This window comes from Strix uralensis, chromosome 1 (genome assembly GCF_047716275.1).
Source record: "Strix uralensis isolate ZFMK-TIS-50842 chromosome 1, bStrUra1, whole genome shotgun sequence".
Lineage (NCBI taxonomy): Eukaryota > Metazoa > Chordata > Aves > Strigiformes > Strigidae > Strix > Strix uralensis.
Window position 1 is genome coordinate 25,832,893 of NC_133972.1, and position 18,508 is coordinate 25,851,400.

The window sequence follows — 18,508 nt, forward strand, 5'->3', positions numbered from 1 at the left end:
AGCTGGGCAAAGTCTCAAACAGCTGAAGTGGCACAGAACAGCCAGGGAAGGGAAAGGAGGAGAGATGCTATGCCCCATGCTGGGCTCTGATTATTTTATGCCTGGGTGAAGTCCCAAGGCAGGATGGTTCATCTCTTCTATGCTCACAGTAAGTAACCAGCCAAGGAGTCCTTGCTTATGCTGGTATCTTACACCCTCTTGGTTTGAGCAAAAGGCAGAAAAATTTTTGAAAGAAAGAGGTAGTCCTCTAAAGTGGAAACTGCATTTCAAAAATTAAAAGAAAAAAACCAAGTATTTTCCTTACAGCTAGGCCCTCTTCCACTGTACCTACACCATTACACCTTCCCTTAGGACAAAGAAAAAAGAGGGAGACCATAAAACACACACACACACCCCCCAACACAAACAAGCCCCATCCAGCAAAAGAGAAGGTGTTCCCCAGCACTGATCCCTTCAGCTCACCCACTGCAACCTTCATCGCCACGCTACCCTGCTGCACTGACAAAGGTTTAGCAGCTGCACCAGGTTTTGTCCTTGCTGACCAGTCAGCTCTTCCACCTTTCCCAGTTTGGCAAACTGCCTTTTGGCTCTTGTTACCCGTTGAGCTGAAGACTCTGCACCAGCACCCTCTCCCTCATGCCAGGACTCTGCTGTCTTGCCCACACAAACTCAGTACAAGGCACCCTCTGCCCCTTCTAATTATATACAAACTTCATGACAGTTAAGTCACTCCTGTTTGGCAGCATATGGCAACAGAGCATGTGTCCTTACCCCCCCACCTCTTAGCTCCTGCAACCTCCTACCCCTTTGAGGCCAGCAGCACACTGCTGGGTTCAAGGAGGATAGAAAGATTGAAAGACACTGCTAACGCTGGGCACTAGGGCCTTGCACTGTTAATGCTGGAGCTGGGGTCTTTGCACTTAGTTATAATAAAGTAACCACAGGAAACTCAGGGAGGGGGGGCAGAGTGGGTACAAACCTCTCCACCCTTGGCTCTGACCTGCAGGAAAAAAAGCTCCTTTCCTTTCAACTAAGGCCATTTGCCTGCAGATGCCCACACAGCCCCGGACCTGTACCCATGCCTGAGGGGGCAGCTTCAACTACTCATGGCCCAACTCCCAGCTGCTGCAGGGTAGCCTCCTTAGCTATATCAACATCACAAAGTTGGGTAAAAGCCTCTTCTGCGAGGAATACAAAACCATAGCTCAAAACTGTTGTGCTTTGACACATAACAGTTGAGCTGCTGGTTGAGCAGGACTTCAGTCTCTTCTTCTAGTCACCTCCCTCCCATACACACTTGGTTATCCACTACTTTTCAGTAAGTAAACTGCCACTCACATTCAAAACAGATACCAACCTCTCTTTCTTTATGAAGTAGCCTTTACAAACGCCTCCAGGCATGCCTTTTTGTTTACATGTTTTATTAAAAATTTACATAAATGAACACACTCCAGCAATTGGGGTATGCAGGTGTCCTAGGTTAAAAAAAAATATACAAAATCCAAGCCCTGACAGGCAGGGCAGCAGCAGAGTGAAGCACAACCTCACTTCCTTTGAACAGTGGTGAAAGCTGGCATCTGAATGGGCTGGATTGAGTGGACTGGCTGGAACACAGGCTTCTTCCGCATGTCAGAGAGTGTTTTCACAGAAGGGAGAAGCTGGTTTCTCTTGATGATCTGTAGCGCCAGCTGTGTGTTACCTACAAGACAACTTTCAATTAACAAAAAAAAAAAAGTACCTTTGTATGACTTATAAATCACTGTTCTCAGAACAGAGCTGACAAGCCAGCCCTGGCCATGTACCCTCATGGTCTTCCTATTCAGTGAAATGCTGACATGGACATGGAAAGTATTAGACAAGAAAACTTGAAACAACAGTATTGCTTGATTCTAACTATTCTTAGCTGAAGACCTCAAGCTTTAACCTCAGAGCCTGAAGATGCCAGAGCACCTAGAGGGTACCTCTTCTCTCTCCCATCCACATAGTGACACTCTAGATCTCACACAAAACGCCTTCACCATGTGACATAACAGAGCATAATCCAAATGTCAAGGGTGTATGTAAACCAAGATTTTAAAACTAGAAATCTGATTTGTCAAGTGCATGCATGGCCCATCAAATAATTACCAATATAAATGGAAAAATTATTCTTTGTTAAAAATTAAACCTATGAAATTGTAGGAGAAAACCTGCTAAGTTCTAAAAAGAACATTTCTCCCTCTTATCAAATGCTTTTCTTTCAGTAAAGTTTTAGTTTCAGAAGAGATGCACCACTGTGTTACCATTTATAGAATAAAAAATATCTTTAGCTCCTTTTGGTTATATACTTAGAAGAGAGCAAGAGATGTAAATCCCACTTTCTACTCTCTTCTGCTCTGTACTACCTTGTTGCAGAAAGGTAGGTTTCCAAAATTCCAACTTAGAAACATCTTTATAAGAAAAGCTTTGTAGAAGTCTCAATTCTGAATACAAATGCTCAAATCCCCGGCCTGCCTGCAATGCAAGAGAACTGAAGGGGAAGAAGCACCCTGAACATTTCACAACCCAAGGGGCACAGGTCCACACCCACAACAGCTTCAGCGGTGCCACTGCACCAGTCTGCTCACACTGCAGAATTCCAGTGCGATCTTCCCAGTTTCTCATTATGTAGAGTTTTTTTCCCATGCAAAGAGCAAATCTTCAAAAGGAAGGATTTTGGGAAAGGGAGTTACCAATATTGCAAGCTTTGTGGCAGTACTTGCTACATAGGGCCTTGACATGGCTTCTATGGGAAGCCTGGATCGCAGTTGTCTTTTAATGCAAAGCCTTTCAAACCCTCTTTATAGTATAAACCTTATCAAGGGTTTTACTGAGTCTATCCAAGTCTGCTGATTTCTGCACAAAGTATAGAAGATTTCAGCTCAGAAGATGAATGTTTAGGAAGTCTGGAGTGTGTAAGAACAGGATGGCAATAAACTGTGGAAATGAAGGTGCAGATACATGGATCCATAGTAAAATGGAGACAGGCCCAAAGGGTACCATTCAAAATACTGGCACAACTCTATAAAGACTAGGAATGACAACTACCACCCTCCTCCCCTCGTATCCCAAATCTAGGTTGACAGAACATTTCAAAACTTACCATTCTGCAATTCAAGATATACAGCCAGCAGAATAGCCTCTGGAGGGATCTCTTTGGGGTGGATCAGCGAAGCAGCCTTATTGAAAAAGAAGGGGGGGGTGCGGGGAAAGTGCTAAAGAGAAACATCCAGCTCAAAGAAAGTGCCCCTTGACAAGATTGTTACCACCATCTTAGCTAACAAAAACAAGTAACAATTCATAAACTAACATAAGATTTTTTTCAAACTAATGCACTCTATCAGGTTTATGCATGCAAGGAGAGACTGAAAGATTATCTGCATTGCAAGATTGTTTCACACTAATTAGCAGGACCATCTGCTGTATGCTTCTGTTAATGTGAATCTGTAATTCCTGGGCTAATCTACTGTGGTTTCCTGGTGAGATGACAGGTGAAAAAGGTAACCTCCACTGCTCCCAAGTTCAGAATACAAAGTTAACAAGGATCGTTCATTAGCTTTCTATATAAAAAATATTTTTCAGCTATGAAGTCAATGATTTATTGTAGATGCAGAGACCTACTATACTTTACATCCACAGACGGCCTTACACTCCTTTGGGCTTTACACATGTGCTAGAGAGCCCAAGCACAGACACCTGCCCAATCCTAAGAAGCCTCGGGAGGAAAAAGAGCAAGACAATTGCCTTAAGCAGTTGAGAACCTCACAGAATTTGAACCTGTTCACCTACACAACTACTATGAAGTAATTTGGAAGATTGCTGTTTCAGTTTGCAGCTCAACAATGCATTTGTAGTCTTCCTGACAGTCAAGGAATGGCTGCAGAGACAAACATCATCATTGAAAGAGATAGGTCCCAGCTGTAAGAAAGACCAAATGACACAGGCTAAGTGGAGATGGCGTTTCAAAAGCAGTACTTTCTTGGGACAAGAGGCAGGCAAGGAACATACCTCCAGCAGAACTGCAGTTTGTTCTCACAGCCCTAAAATTAATAGCTTAGAGGGTGAGTTATTAACTGGTTAAAGAGAAGCAAACTCATGACCCTCAGGAACTTTCTCCTCTGAAGTATAACAATTATTATTGGACCATTTAAGAAAACCCACAAAACCAAACTTAGAAAAAATGAAAATGCTTCCTAGTCATATTCCACTGTTTTGATACAATCTAGCAAAAAAAAAAAAAAGCTTCCTGTAGTGGTACTGAATTATTTACACAAGTTAAAAATCTAAGAGATTGGTTTATAAAGACAGGAGAGCGCCGCCATCTCAGCAAAGTCTGCACATAAACCTGGGCTATGGAATCACCAGGATTTGCTGTGACCTAACTGGCAGTTTGAAGGAAGTACCTTTGTCCCTAAAGCTGTCTTTAGACAGCTTTGAGATTTGTTTTTCATACCTGATGAAGACACTTTCGAGCTTTCTCATATTCACTCCTCAAACAGTAAGCACTTCCAAGGTTAAATAACATCATTGTTCGCGCAGATGTGACTGAACTGGGGTAACACTGTGGGGTCTGCTTGCCAGCTGCAATTAAAAACATTTTTTTTTTTTTTTCCTTACACTTTATTCCAAACTGGCCAAGTAAGTTCCTGTACTCTGCTGAATACAGTGGCTGGTACTTACAAGATTCCATTGCCTCATTCTCTCCTTTGTCAGAGCCTGCAAAGAAAAAACCCCACAAAACCCATCATGTTCCATGAGCTTTTTTACAGCTTATTACAAAAATAATACAGAGATACATCAGTTTGCTCAAGAGTTTACGTCACTTAAGACTTCGTATTTTTAATGTTTTTCTTTTGGATTTGCAGATGAATACAGTGAAGTTTAAACTTCAGACATGTCACTGAAATCAGAGCTGCTGTAGACTGAACTATACAGATGGGCTCTGAAGTATTTTTCACTCCCAGCTGGAAGCACTGCAAGAAGATTAAGATACAGATTAACTAAATTCTCCCCACTCCTATCTCTCACTAAATGCAGTAAGTAGACTTCACTGGTACTCCAAAGTCTGGTTTAGAGACTAAAAAGCTGGAAGAGGAGGTATGAAGCCCAAACTTAACTGTAATAGCACATTTAACAAAAGCAGCTTTGAAAAGTTACCTTCAAACAAGCCAGAACGCTACAATATATAGTTCTATTTCTGTTACAGAATTAGCCACTTCAAAGAAATAACAAACATGCAGAAGACAAACCAAGCACAAAGTAGGAACTAAAGCCAGGAAAACAAATACACAACAAAAAACCAAACAAAAAACCCCAAACAACCTATGGTCTTAAAACAAGATATCTTAAGCATAATTATGTTTCTATATAGAAAGTTACAGCAGGAGGACAGCTGAAAGCATAACCAGTTTAATGAAGTGTGGATTCATTAACCTTGATCCTGCTCATTTGAAGAGATCCCGAGGGAAACATCAGTGACATTCTCAGGGTTCAAGTGAGTGATGGCATCAGATATTCTGTCTAGAGAGATGAGAGCTTCTGCTGCATACAAATGCCCAAGAAACCTACAACAGCAAAGGGTTAGGTACAAACGTCAGCCTCACAACCCCCACAATTTGTTATGTAAGACAAACTGAATGCAGTTTCTAACACAAGCACATGAAAACTATTACTTGAAACACTTGCATGGAAGTTAGCTTGCTTATAATGTACTGTCATACCCAGTTCTGCCATTTACTGCTTTTAGGCACTAATGTGAAAAAAACCTGCCCCTGAGTAATGACAATTCATGCACAGGAATTGCCATTTCAGAAAGACAGTACCTTGGTATGCCTTTATCTCAGAGAATTAAAAAAGAAATCCTTACAAAAACACCCCAGGATAAGAATACATCCATAATTTGAGGTGTTAGACTAACTTTCTACATGCAATTTATTTCACTGAAGAAAACAGGAACAGTTCAATATTCCCAGTCTGCACAAAAGCCTAGTTTCCTGGGACCAAGATACATGGCGCTCTAAAAACTGTTATCTAGCATTTCTTGCATTACATAATGGTAATGCTGTCTTCACAAAATTACGTGTTACCTTGCAAACTCCTCTAAAACACTGCTTATACAATGACTGTGCAAAAAGATGAGCTTCTGCAGTAGTCTCAAGCATGGGAGCCAAAGAATTTAATTGGCATGGACCATTTTAGAGTATGCTGCCAGCATATAAAAATAAGCACAAATTAGCTTGCTTTCCGCAAGTACATTACCAGTACTACCATAAAAACACCTCTGCTGTATTTTTATCCTGTGAATGACATGGGATTTAAATGCACAAAACAAGGTCAGATGGATGGGACTAAAGCTGCCTTTTTTGAATATGCAGAGACATATGAGAACTGGAGGGTAGAAACAGAATGAGATTTGAATATCCTTCCAAAAAATACAGTACCAAATGAGAACTGAAAAAGAGAAACTGAAGAATGGAACCTATATAAGCAACAGCAGCGGGTGAAGTGACAGTCCTGCACACCCAAGATCTGGTACCCTACTGACTGAGCAAACCTTCCCCTCCAAGGCTGTAGTTTCCTAGGTGAACTTTCAGCAGCATGCTGGTTTGGGCTGATGTTGTCTACCCCTGGCTGCTCATTCCTGCCCCTTGAGCTGTGCCAACAGGAGTATGTGGAGCTCCACAGCAAATCAGGACAGAGACCTGATGGTCCTGCCACTGCATGGGACCCATAGCTGGAGATTAACAAATAGCAACAAAAGCAGCAACAGATTCTGAATTATATGGATTTCATACACAAGGGAGGGGACTCATGTTCCTGTGTGTCAATGAACATTTAGTCAGGGCTTCAACAAGAACAGGGGTGGGCCAAGCAATTCTTTGCATCAGATACAGAACTGGCAAGCAGCTACACACATTGGAAGCTTCAACTCAGAAGTCTCCAGCAAAAAGCAGGGCTGAGAAAGAAGAAATGACCACATCAGACTTACTTAAGAGACCCTGACAGCTTTGGTTGCTGAAGAAGTTTATCTGCGTGATTCAGTGCCATAAGGTTATCACCCAAAGCCAGAGCCACGTAAGCACTACACGCAAGTATTGAGCACCTAGAGGCAAAAAGAAAGAAGAAAAAAAAAAAAAGGGAGGGGGGGAAACAAATTATTAAATGGAGAATTCTGTGTTTCCAAATGCATCTATTAAATTTCTTTCTTGTTAAGTGCTGAAGAAATAAATCATAAGCTTTCAACAGTATCTTTGCATCAAACTATGAAGTAAAGGCACTAGTGTTTCATTATCTATAGCCTCAGTTAGATTCTCTGCATTAGGAGATATATACATTGCATTCTATCGGTATAAACCAAGGACCACCACAGTACGCTCGGTAAGATTTTGCAATTTTGACGATAAATAACAGATTAAAAAAAGATGGACCTCACTACATGTGCCATTTTTCTCATGGACAGTTTCCCTTTCTCACCCTCTTTTTATTCGTTTTACCTTGGACTCTCATTTGTACTTCCCTGGCCGCCCCTTCTGTTACAGCAAAGGGCAGCACATTTGTAGATGACTAGAACGTACAGTCTACAGACACATAGGCACAATCAATTAAGTTGTAACATATTTCACTCTTGTATTGTACAATGTTTGCATTCAGCAAGACAATAGAGGAGAATTTGGCGTTTCCAGTTTTGTGTTCAATTGAGAGCTATAATCAGCTGCCAAGACTCTGACTGATCTGTGGCATTTTGTTGCTGTCACAGACTTTCCTACCTTTCCAAAACCACAAAATCTCTGACAGTTCCTGTAATGAAATCTGAATTACTCACATTTTTTATCTTCAAACAATAACCCCACGTCAGGATGCCATCATTAGGCCAAGCTTCACACTTTCTAATAACTCCCCCCCAAATACAGCACTTGGGGCTATTTTCCACTTTGTAAGATACCATCCAGTGCAGGCTGCCTTGTCCTCTGGGCACAAGCCTCTGCCTGCAATGCCTCACTGTGAGCACAGACTCTGTCCTCCTCCAGGGAGGAAGAGCAGATCCTCTTAGCGGGGCGTCACATTGGGAGCGATGGGAGAAGAGCCTCCGATTCTCCTGCTGGTAGGTGGGCTATTACCGCATCAACCTTCTGGCAACTGTCAAGCCCACTTTTGGTCCAGCAGTTAAGTCATGTAATTCGTGGCAGGACCTGGGGTGCCTTTATTCCCCTTTCCCAGGAGGCATGCTCCTTAATTATGCACCAGCAGGATAAGAAACTTCTCCAGTGTTTCTCCCTACCCCCCACTTCCTCTCCATCATGCCCAGATGTCACATCAAATCTGAACACATACAAAAGCTTGAGAGAGGGAGAGGAAAGCTTCCCCAGCTCAAGTCCCAAACCTAAAATATTTCTGAAAGGTTGCAACTGGGGAGGGGGAGGGAATGGGGGAAAACAAAATAATCTCTGTAATAACAGCCAGCTTCTAACTAGCCTCTTGCTGTCTCTGCCTCAAGGAAGCACAGCTTTTGAACCAGCGGAGATGCTAAGCGTCACCAGCTAAATACCCTTAGACTCAAGTCAAGGCCTGCGGAGTTGGTTGCTACTGCTCTTTACATCAATATGTGTCTTCTATTTCCCACAACTTTGTAAAAGCCCGTTTTTATTTCTGAAAGTGTAAATTCAAACACAAGACACACTCCAATCACAGAATAGGTAAGTCAGGCAAAACTGAAACCTACTCCTCTGCTCTAAGGACTTGTCAGTGTTTAAGCCACGTAAGAGCTGGCAGGATTTTTTACCAACAGCTGTGTAAAGAAGATTAAAATATTCAGGTTTTCTTCCCTGCAGTACTGTTCTTGCGCACTTGGATCCATTGTTGAATCGGCTAAACCAAACACTCAGGAGACCTGACAGCTAACCGGAGCAGAAGAATTGCACCACAAGGGAAAAGACAAACTAGTTTTTCACCCCGGTCAGGATTCTGACAAAACTCCACAGGTCGCCTTTGAGCACGGCAGACTTCCAGCATCACCGAGCCTCCGCATGCCCTAAATAAAACTGCCTTTGCACTAGGACAAAGAAAAATGTTTTTTTAAACTGCCAGATTATGTCAAACAGCCTCTTGTGTAGGTCTAGGCAACAAGATTTGTCAGCCCACACTGACTGCAAGTTTACAGAACCCGAACTCCACATCTGACTTGGCTTATTTCTCAAGCAAAGGGCAAGCCAGAGCAGATCCAGTTCTTCAAAACTTACTGTGAAGGCACCAAAAATGGCATTTCTAAACCATTTAGAGAACATCACTAATCTGAAATAACTTCAAATAGCTAACTAAGCACAACAGTGGATATAAACTATCTACTTTTTATGTTTCAACACAAGCAAGACAATCCAAAATATTAAGAAATGCAGAATGCAGATGGTGCTTTACTCAAGGGGGAAATTCAGCACCAGCAAAGGAAAGATGAGGGAGAACTACACAGTGGCTGAGAGTGAGGAAGAAGAGTGAAACAGCTATGGGTAATAATCATCGTAAGCTTCCAGTATTGTGACAGCACCAAACAGACCACTGCAACCTTTAAGTGGGTAAATGAGGCACAACTGGGTAGGTGTGGAGAAGACAGAAGGTATATTGGTGGGGGTGTACAGTATTACCTGTGAAATCATTAGCAATGTCAGTGATGCTCCTGGAATACCATATACAATACCAGGGTATGCACACTTCAAAAATACGTCAGTAAATAAAATAAATAAAGCGTAATGATGGACTGGAGATGGCCAAATGGAAAAGGAAAAGAAAGGGTAAAATTGGATCGGCATGCCTTACAGCATGGGCTTACAGTTCAAATCTATTCAGGACAAAGCGAATGATCAAACTCTTCCTTTATCTCTAGTTGTTTTGAAGGGGGAAATTAACATTCTCACACTGTGTTGTTCAATCTAGGGAGAAAAAGGCTACAACAAGGTCTGTTGTTACCTGTCTCAACTTTTACAGTAAAATCCACAAAATTTTCCAAATGTAGTACTGTGGTCTACTAGAACTCCTTTACTCTTGATGTATCCTAACAGTGCTGGGTTGTTCTGGCACGCTGAAACATACCACAGGCTGAAAGTAGAGCAAGGGGAATTGGCTTCTCTGAGGATGAGAAGAATGAGGAGCAGAATTATTTAGAAGAAACTCAGAAGAAAAAAAATCTGGAGTTTCTGCTTCCTATGCATAAATTCTTAACAATGTTTGGTGTCCTCAGACTTCTGCTTGTTGCTTTTAAAACCTTGCAGTTGAATTACTGCTTATTATGAGAACAGTCTGCTCAACTAATTTGTGCACAAGTACCAAACAACACACATGACACATAAGCCTTTTCTAGACAGTATTTTTAAGAACTATTTAGGGGTAAAGTCAGTCATTTTAAACTGTTATTAGGATGTGTGTCTGTACAAAATCATACAAAAAAAGCATTTAAGTTCCCCATTTCAGTTCTAGAAGCAATAGAGGTTTCTCAATCCAGTGACTTAACAGGGAAGACCACAATTGAATAGACACGTATTCCTCAGGATAATCATCGCCAACATTCAGTAATTTTTCTTACTTTCCCCTGACAAGAATTTTAATTTTCTCAGGTCCTTCATGAGCAAGACTACAGGAATATACTAATGTTTGAGTGTATTTTCCTTTTCACAGCTATCTGCAGAAACCTAGAAACAGTTTCAGCAGAATCACTCTCTAGGGATGTCTAGTCCTCTGGATTTAACCACCGAAGCAAGTATTGCAATAAACAAATCAGTGTTTTTCCTTTCCTTATATGATGTTCTTTACCAGAAGCAGTGTAATTCTTGCTAAACTGATAAGTTTTTCCTGACATGTTGTCAGGTTTCATCAGTAGATAACAACAGCTGACTGTGAAAGAAAAGCCTATGTATTAAGAAAAAAAAAAAAAAAAATCACAATGTGACACCATGTAATTTTGACATGTGGCAACCACATTTTCAACAGTCAGGAGGAAAAAAAGACCCTACAACCAACCCACATTACTGTTTTTAATCCAGTGCTTTCTATTTTGAGTAGCATACTCTTGTACCACTTCAGAATAAATAATCAAGGTCTCAGAAACGTCTCCTCACAGATTCCTGCTAAATTGCTTTTAAATGAATACAAGTAGTGTTAGTACACATAGTGGAGCAAAGTAAAGGTTAAGCTGGTCATTATAAAACACAGGTTACCTGGGGTTAGGCTGGAACAGAGTGTTTACCCAAGAGTTTAAGTGGGAAATTACTGTATGCTTTGTCCATAATGGAAACTTAAAACAGATTTCTTTTTTCTGAACAGGTGCAAGCTTTATAGTAAGAGAGATTTTCAACAGGCTGGCAGCCACCTGAAATAATTAACATTGCCAGCAAATGATAATCTTGTTGGGGAAAAGTAAAGAGGTTCCAGATAAGAAGATACTTATTTAGACACATGGAGTTACTCTGTTTGGAGAGCACTCAGACTGCTGAACAAGTAGTTTAAGGATCTTTGAGAACACACAAAAAAAAAATCTACAGTCAAATTTTACTTATGTTCTTCCATGGTGAGGAATTTAAATGCCTGGACAGAGGCAATTTTTCTTTCCATTTTATGCGAACTATGGTTTTACTCCTGCTGAAAGTAGCACTGCTCTCATTTGAAAGCAGCATAGCTGCTTTTACCACTTCCAATTTTTTTCCATCCCACAAGCACAAAATGTTGTGGGGGCTGAATTCCAAACTAGCCTTATCAAGGTCTTAAAAGAAAAGGTACCATACAGTAATTTCCACCACTTCCACCAATCACAACAGCCATTGTCAGGTTTTTAGCTTTGTCATTTATGGGCCTTGATTTTTTTTTTCCCCTCAGTATATAATACCAAGCCCATAATAGTGGGATGAAACAGACTGATCTACCTTCTGAATTGAAATTCTGGATGGTTTCTATTTGTTTGGACTCAAAGCCCAGAAGAAAGTAAGCACACACATTTGAAAAAAGACATCCTTAGAATAACAGCTACAATTCAATGTTGCAAGTGCCTAAAAAAACCCCAAAAAACTAGGAACAACTCCGGAATCATAGCACAATTTCAGAGGGGGTTCATTTAGTGGTGAATATTCTGTAATTGTTTACTTGCCTTAAATTTTCTAATTCCTGTTTCTTCAAAGGTGAAGAAGGTGGAGCTGCAATGAATTTATCCCCTTCATGACTTTTATTGCTAGAATAAAAACAGTGTATTAATTGTAAGGAGTGAATGTAAATAATTAATCTTAAAAAAATCTCAGTGTAATAAGCATTGATATTTATTCACTCCATTTAAAAGGACAGCAAAAATTCTGTAGCCTAAACAACAGGGAAATGAAGCTATGCAGAAGTTGAGGCACATGCTCTTATCCTAACCCTTCTAATTGAGAATGAAGAAGGGGGACATCTGCTGGGAAGGATTTGACTGACAGACCAAACAACCCACACCATTCTCCACACCCTTGAGCAATTTTTGAAGTTCAGTGTAGGACAAGAACTTTAAACTGGAGAGATGCAGAACTTGCTGTATTTGTAGCCTCTCTTCTTTCAACCTGTAAGAAAAGCAGTAACCTAGTTCTCTCCCTAGACATCTTAAAAACTAATTACATAAATATTCTAGCAAGATAACCCGCAAAGTGTTACAGATTCCTTTAGACTTCTAGCTGCCCTTTTATTTCAATATCTTTTTTTTTAAATAAAATTTCACTTTTTAAAAATTATGCTTGGCTTTTCGGGGGGAGCAAGTATTCTTTGTATTTAATAAGTACGCAACTTTGCTCTCCAATAAGCTGAAAGAACCTCCTTCTGGAATGGGAACTGAAGAGAAGGCTAACAGCTTACACCTTGGCAGAGACAGACACTAAGGTTTAGAAACAGATTAAAAAAAATTTAAAAATCTGAATTGAAACAGAGTCTGTCCACTTAACAAGAATTTGTTAATTGATCTAATTTCATATCTGTTTGTTACAAACAGGTAAAATAACTCCAACTTACACCTTCAAAACAGAAAGCAACAGACTCCAAGAAAGCCTGTACTCAATACCGTTGTAGTGTATCTACTTCATGCCTTTGCCAAAAGTTAGATTAAAAAAAACCCTTAACCACTGAAAATATTCACTGTTTTCTTGTGCATAAGAGAAGAATCTGCCACAGAGTCAGCCTGCTCAATTAGTGGGATTTTCTTCAAAACCATCCTCTTCAATTAGTGTGATTTTCTTCAAATGCCTTATATGTTTTACTTTTCTCTCACAGAGGGTCTCTTGTCAGTAGGAACAAATCCTTAGAGAACCTTTCAGAACGTGACACACAAATTCAAGAACAGCCTGCTTTGTTGCTGGGTATTTTGAAACTGGCAATGACTATGGGGAGATATAAGGGAGTCTTCTTTTAATTTTTTTTTTTTTAAGCTGAAGAAGCAACTGGTTTTGAAAGCAGAAGGTAGTAAAGGGTCTTTCCATACAGGGCATGTTTCCTTTCCTCACTCCTATGAAAACAAACAAATCCAGAACAAAACAAAAAAGGAGGTCTTGTCTGAGTAAGGGCTACCATTTTGTTTTCATCACTGCCCCTTAGTGGGCCCCATAAACTTAAAATTGCAATCTCATTTAAACCACAGAAGCTTCATCTCAATCAGCTGCATACAGCTTGCCAGGGGAAGTTAGTTCACAACCTCCAATGTTGGTAAGGAAAAAAATTTTAAAAACCCACCAGGCTTTTATAAATCATTTGGTCACTTGACAGGAAAGATTGTCATTGGGAAAAAAGGGTTACAGAGAACAGCCTTCAAATATTGTTATAGCAGTAACAGACACCGACCCCCAGCCCTAGTCTCTCTCCAGGCAACCTCAGAATATACAAGGACACGCAATGTGCCTACGCGACACAGCATATGTGCAGTAAATCCTGCCATGTGACAAATAGATCTTATATTCTTAAAATTTATCTGTCCTTAGTTCTGACAAAAACATTGTGTTTTTTCATTACTTTAAGTAGTTCAAGTTCCAACATAGCCACTTTTTCCAGATTAGTTACTGTAACTCTTCCCTTCTCAAAGTGGTCATTAATGAGAAGTGCAGGCTATGGCCAAAGATATCCTTCAAAAGGAAGTTCGGAATGTATCAGGATCAATGCAAAAAAACCCCACCACCTTTCTGCTATTTAACATGCATTGTCTACAAGTTACTTTTTCTGAAGCTTTAAGGAGGAAAAAAATAATTTTTCTTAAACTCTTTTTTGTAAAATGCAATTTATTAAGCAATAGCTCCATGTTGCTTTCCTACTTATCTTCTAAATCTAGTTTCCCATTTCTAGTCTAAAACAAACACAAAGCATACTAGGGCTGATGAATGTCAAATCTGATCATGGGGAAATGTTTACATTTATATATTGAATCAAGTACATGGCGCACGTGCACACACACACAAAATCACTGTAACATGTGAAACTTCACTTACAATTAGAGAAATACCAATATGCGCGGCAGGAGGGTGTGGGAAAACATAACATTTGCAGCACAGAAAAAAAGATGGCCAGTGAAAAAAAGGAATTTCACTGTCTAATTTATTAAAGTTGTTCGGAATGATAGGAATCAACTCAGTATTTTATTCTAAAATTAGCATACGAGCAATTAAAACAACAAGCAGCTAAATAATTTCCTTGGATATCCCAACACTGCTAAGAGAATTTAAAAATACGTTGTTTTTTTTCTGCTGCCAAACAGGATAGATAGCAGACAGAGACTGTCAGCCCAGAGTTTAGTTTGGACAAAAAGAAAGGTTTATAGCAATTCTGTTTACCTGCATGCTTCACTGCTTTCACTGTTTTCTGTATTTCCCCCCAGCTGATTACTAGTTTTAGATCCGTTTTCCTGCTTTGGCTCCTGCTGATCTTCTGGCAGTAGCAGCAAGGCATTTCGTAGACAAATCGCTGCAAATTCCATACTGGCTACAGGTATTGCTGAGGACTGCCCATCACTTAAAGAGACACAGAAGTTAGCCAGTGAGTAGCAATCCTACTAAATTAAAAAATAAAAACAGAGCTCCAGAAAGATCTGAATGCAGAGAAAACTCTATCCTAAGAAAGTTAAATCATGTTTTAATATAACCCGTTTAATTTATGAAAACGTATGTATCTTGCTATTCTTATATATGGAAGGTACACCACAATGCCCAAATAGAGTGGGCAGATTCAACCACATAATAAGTTCTCTTGTTTTTCCTGACTTCACTTCCTGAAGTTTTATGGCAGAGCTACTAGATTCTTCCTGCACTTTTCTAAAGTGGATTACTGAAAATATGTACTTTTAAGTGAGAAAAAGAGGATAGATTTAACTAACTGGAAATATAAATCTGAGATAAATCAATTTTAAGCTTTAATGCCCTTCTTAGTTACAATGACTACACAGTTAAGCCCTCTGCTGGCCATCATAAAGGAGGCATCCAAATGATGTTTAAGTAGGACTCCTCAAGCATTTTAGCATGCCTCTCTTCACTACATTGTTTATTCCAAAATGAACAGTTATTCCACGACAGTTTTAAAACCTGCTGATAAGCAGACATGTATCTTTAACAAAGATATGACAACAAGATAAATAGCCTGTGGAAAACATACTTACTTATAAACAACATTCTGTATGGACTGGGATGCTAGGACTATCTTACGGTGGTAGCCTTGACCTACTATAGATTGCACAATTCCCTTTTTGCTGGGAAGACCTTTAGTCTCTTGTTCTGATGTCTAAAAGGAAAAAGAAAAACACCAAACAACACCACAAAATATCAAGGCTGTTAAATGAGAGCTTGACAAAAATAAGTGAAAGCTGGAAGACTTTGAACCCTGCTAAAGTGCAAGAATTACTAGTTTATATGAGTACAGTTTTAAATCTTAAGTACCGTGAAAGATCAGGCACCTTCTATTGTCTTTGTGTTGCAGAGGGATTTTACTGCACACAGTGTAACCACAGATTAGTTCTGACAGCTTGTCTGATAGCCTACTGACCTAGTTTCTCCTCTGTTTTGAAAGCAAAAGAACAATGAACCAAGTCTTATTCAAAGAACTGCCAGGATATCTGAAAAGAAATCATATGATCAGCCAAATAATATTCAGAATTGGCACTGCAACGCTTCTGATCTTCTCTCTCTGCTTACACAGCATTCAAAACATTCTCTGAAAAAGCTGCTCTCAAACTGTTCCAGGGGGAACATGAAGCTGAACCATAACATATGCAAAGTTCCATTAAATTAACTTGTTTAACAGATTTTTGAGCATGCAGACATTCTGGGGGTTGAATGAACTTAAAGCACCCTAACTACCCATCCAATTATCTCTACACCATATTTACTGGGGTTTATTTGTTTGTTTTACCATGAGCCATCTTAACAACTTTGTTGGTAAGTAAAGTTCGTGATGAAGAGTCACAGTTGGAAGGAAAAACTCATGCTAAATCTGTATTTTAAATAGCTAACACTATTCCAAAAATTTATCAGAACCTATTGTGAAGAAGAATATTGACATTATAATGGTATTTACTGTCAAATATAAAAATACATAGAATTAGTTTGGATATGAAGCACATATTTTGGAAAAGTTGTTAAAAAAACTGCAGGAAGGGAGTCATCTTCCATCTATATTTTATAAACTGAAACACTAAAGCGGGAGAAAATTAGTTTCAGTAAAATTACTTTTCTGTATGGTGTTCAGAGCATAGATATGAATCCATACTTAGATATCAAGGAATAGTATTGCAAATTGAGTTACAAGGTCAAATTAAACACACTATTGACTTCAGGGCCTCACTTATGTTGCAAATCTAACTTATAATTTAAAGACAATTCCCCTTTGCCTTTAATATTAAGGAGCATCCAAAGTTAATTTTTATCTTGTAAGATTATGAATTTGGGAAACAGTAAGCTGGTTTCGTGACCCAAATTCAAGCTCCCTGGTATATGACACAACATCACAACTGTAGGAGGAAGAAAGATAGGCTTCAGGAGCCTGGGACGATCTACTGCTTTGGCTAGTCTGTGGTAAATGAAGTGACCCATGAGAGCATCCCAGCTTTACTTTTTGCCACAAAACCTACACTAATCCTGTCCCCCATACCCAGCTTTCCACTGGAGATGATCAGCTGTGTCTTCTTTATGCGTGATTTGTAACCAGTAGGATAGACAGAGAAAATTGCAAAATCAGAAAGCTGTTCTTCCTGCACTTACTGTGCTTTATAAAACTCAGAACCATCTGACAAAATTTACAAATTTTGTATTTGGAAGGATTCAGATAGCGTGCAGTAAAAGAAGGCACAGAGGCCACTCAAAGAGGGAAAACAGAGAGAAATCGGGGACAGAAGAAAAAGAGTGAATATAGCTGTTTGTTCAATTAATCCCACCCACCTCGAGTGAAATGGGCATACTGTGGAAATAACTGCATGGGATCATGTAATTATAGACGACATCATCCTGCCCACACACAGGAGGAGCGAATTACAGTTAAACAGCGCATCAAGTACAGTATCTCTTAATTTCACAGACGTACTATTTTGGTGCAGTTTTCTGTTCTGCGAATGAACGATGATGTCCTCACCCCTCTGAATTTTAATATACAGGCTTATCCTAACAGACATGGATCAACAGGTTGAAACCAAGATGCCCCAGAGGACATGCAACACATCTGCTGTCAGCAGGTTTCCACAAACTTTGCTGGCAGAGGAACAACAAGTCTCAGCAGTTAAGGGATTCAGTTCCCCAGTGGCTGTGATCACGACAGCTTCGGGATGAAGAAGGCTGATCTCAGCTCCCTCAGCCTATGCCACTTTTAGGCTACCCACACTACAGTCTTACCCCTCTCAACCTCTAGCAGCAACTGAGTGAGAAAAGAATGAAATTTTAGATGAGTTTTGGCTGCATGGAGAGAAGGAAGATCATATGCAAAGATTTCAGTGGAAATAAGAGCATATCTTGTTATCTTCATCCATTTAGTCCTATAAAATGAGGCCACATCTTAATTTGGACAGTGGATTTACAGTAGACAGTAAAAAAAAAGTTAAGGATTTTATATTACTTGTACATCAGGAAAGCTGTAAATACAGAATCACAGAATGGTTTGGGTTGGAAGGGACCTTAAAGACCATCTAGTTCCAAACCCCTGCCATGGGCAGGGACACCTGCCACTAGACCAGGTTGCTCAGAGCCCCGTCCAACCTGGCCTTGAACACTGCCAGGGAGGGGGCAGCCACAGCTTCTCTGGGAAACCTGTTCCAGTGTCTCACCACCCTCACAGTGAAGAATTTCTTCCTTGTATCTAAACCTACCCTCTTTCAGTTTAAAACCCCTCATCCTATCCCTACACGCCCTGATACAGAGTCCCTCCCCCATCTTTCCTGTAGGCCCCCTTTAGGCACTGAAAGGCCACTATAAGGTCTCCCTGGAGCCTTCTTTTCTCCAGGCTGAACAACCCAACTCTCTCAGCCTGTCCTCATAGGGGA

The 18,508-nt window shown here is 40.0% G+C and overlaps 1 protein-coding gene across 4 annotated transcripts in view; it reads right to left on the bottom strand.

Moving 5' to 3' along the window:
- Positions 1 to 1,401: 1,401 nt before the first annotated feature.
- The window catches only part of CNOT10 (CCR4-NOT transcription complex subunit 10), a 35,222-nt gene continuing 18,115 nt past the window's right edge, over positions 1,402 to 18,508 (bottom strand). The window contains exons 11-20 of one of the 4 annotated variants that reach the window (XM_074860637.1): positions 15,644 to 15,765; positions 14,826 to 15,002; positions 12,143 to 12,223; positions 7,007 to 7,120; positions 5,452 to 5,582; positions 4,699 to 4,734; positions 4,472 to 4,599; positions 3,808 to 3,936; positions 3,122 to 3,197; positions 1,402 to 1,699 (exon numbers count right to left, since the gene is read on the bottom strand). In XM_074860637.1, coding sequence (XP_074716738.1) covers positions 1,545 to 1,699; positions 3,122 to 3,197; positions 3,808 to 3,936; positions 4,472 to 4,599; positions 4,699 to 4,734; positions 5,452 to 5,582; positions 7,007 to 7,120; positions 12,143 to 12,223; positions 14,826 to 15,002; positions 15,644 to 15,765 — 1,149 coding nt within the window. In that variant the 3' untranslated portion in view covers positions 1,402 to 1,544. The remainder of the gene's footprint in view (positions 1,700 to 3,121; positions 3,198 to 3,807; positions 3,937 to 4,471; positions 4,600 to 4,698; positions 4,735 to 5,451; positions 5,583 to 7,006; positions 7,121 to 12,142; positions 12,224 to 14,825; positions 15,003 to 15,643; positions 15,766 to 18,508) is intronic. The other 3 variants (XM_074860648.1, XM_074860659.1, XM_074860668.1) reach the window with 3 other exon arrangements.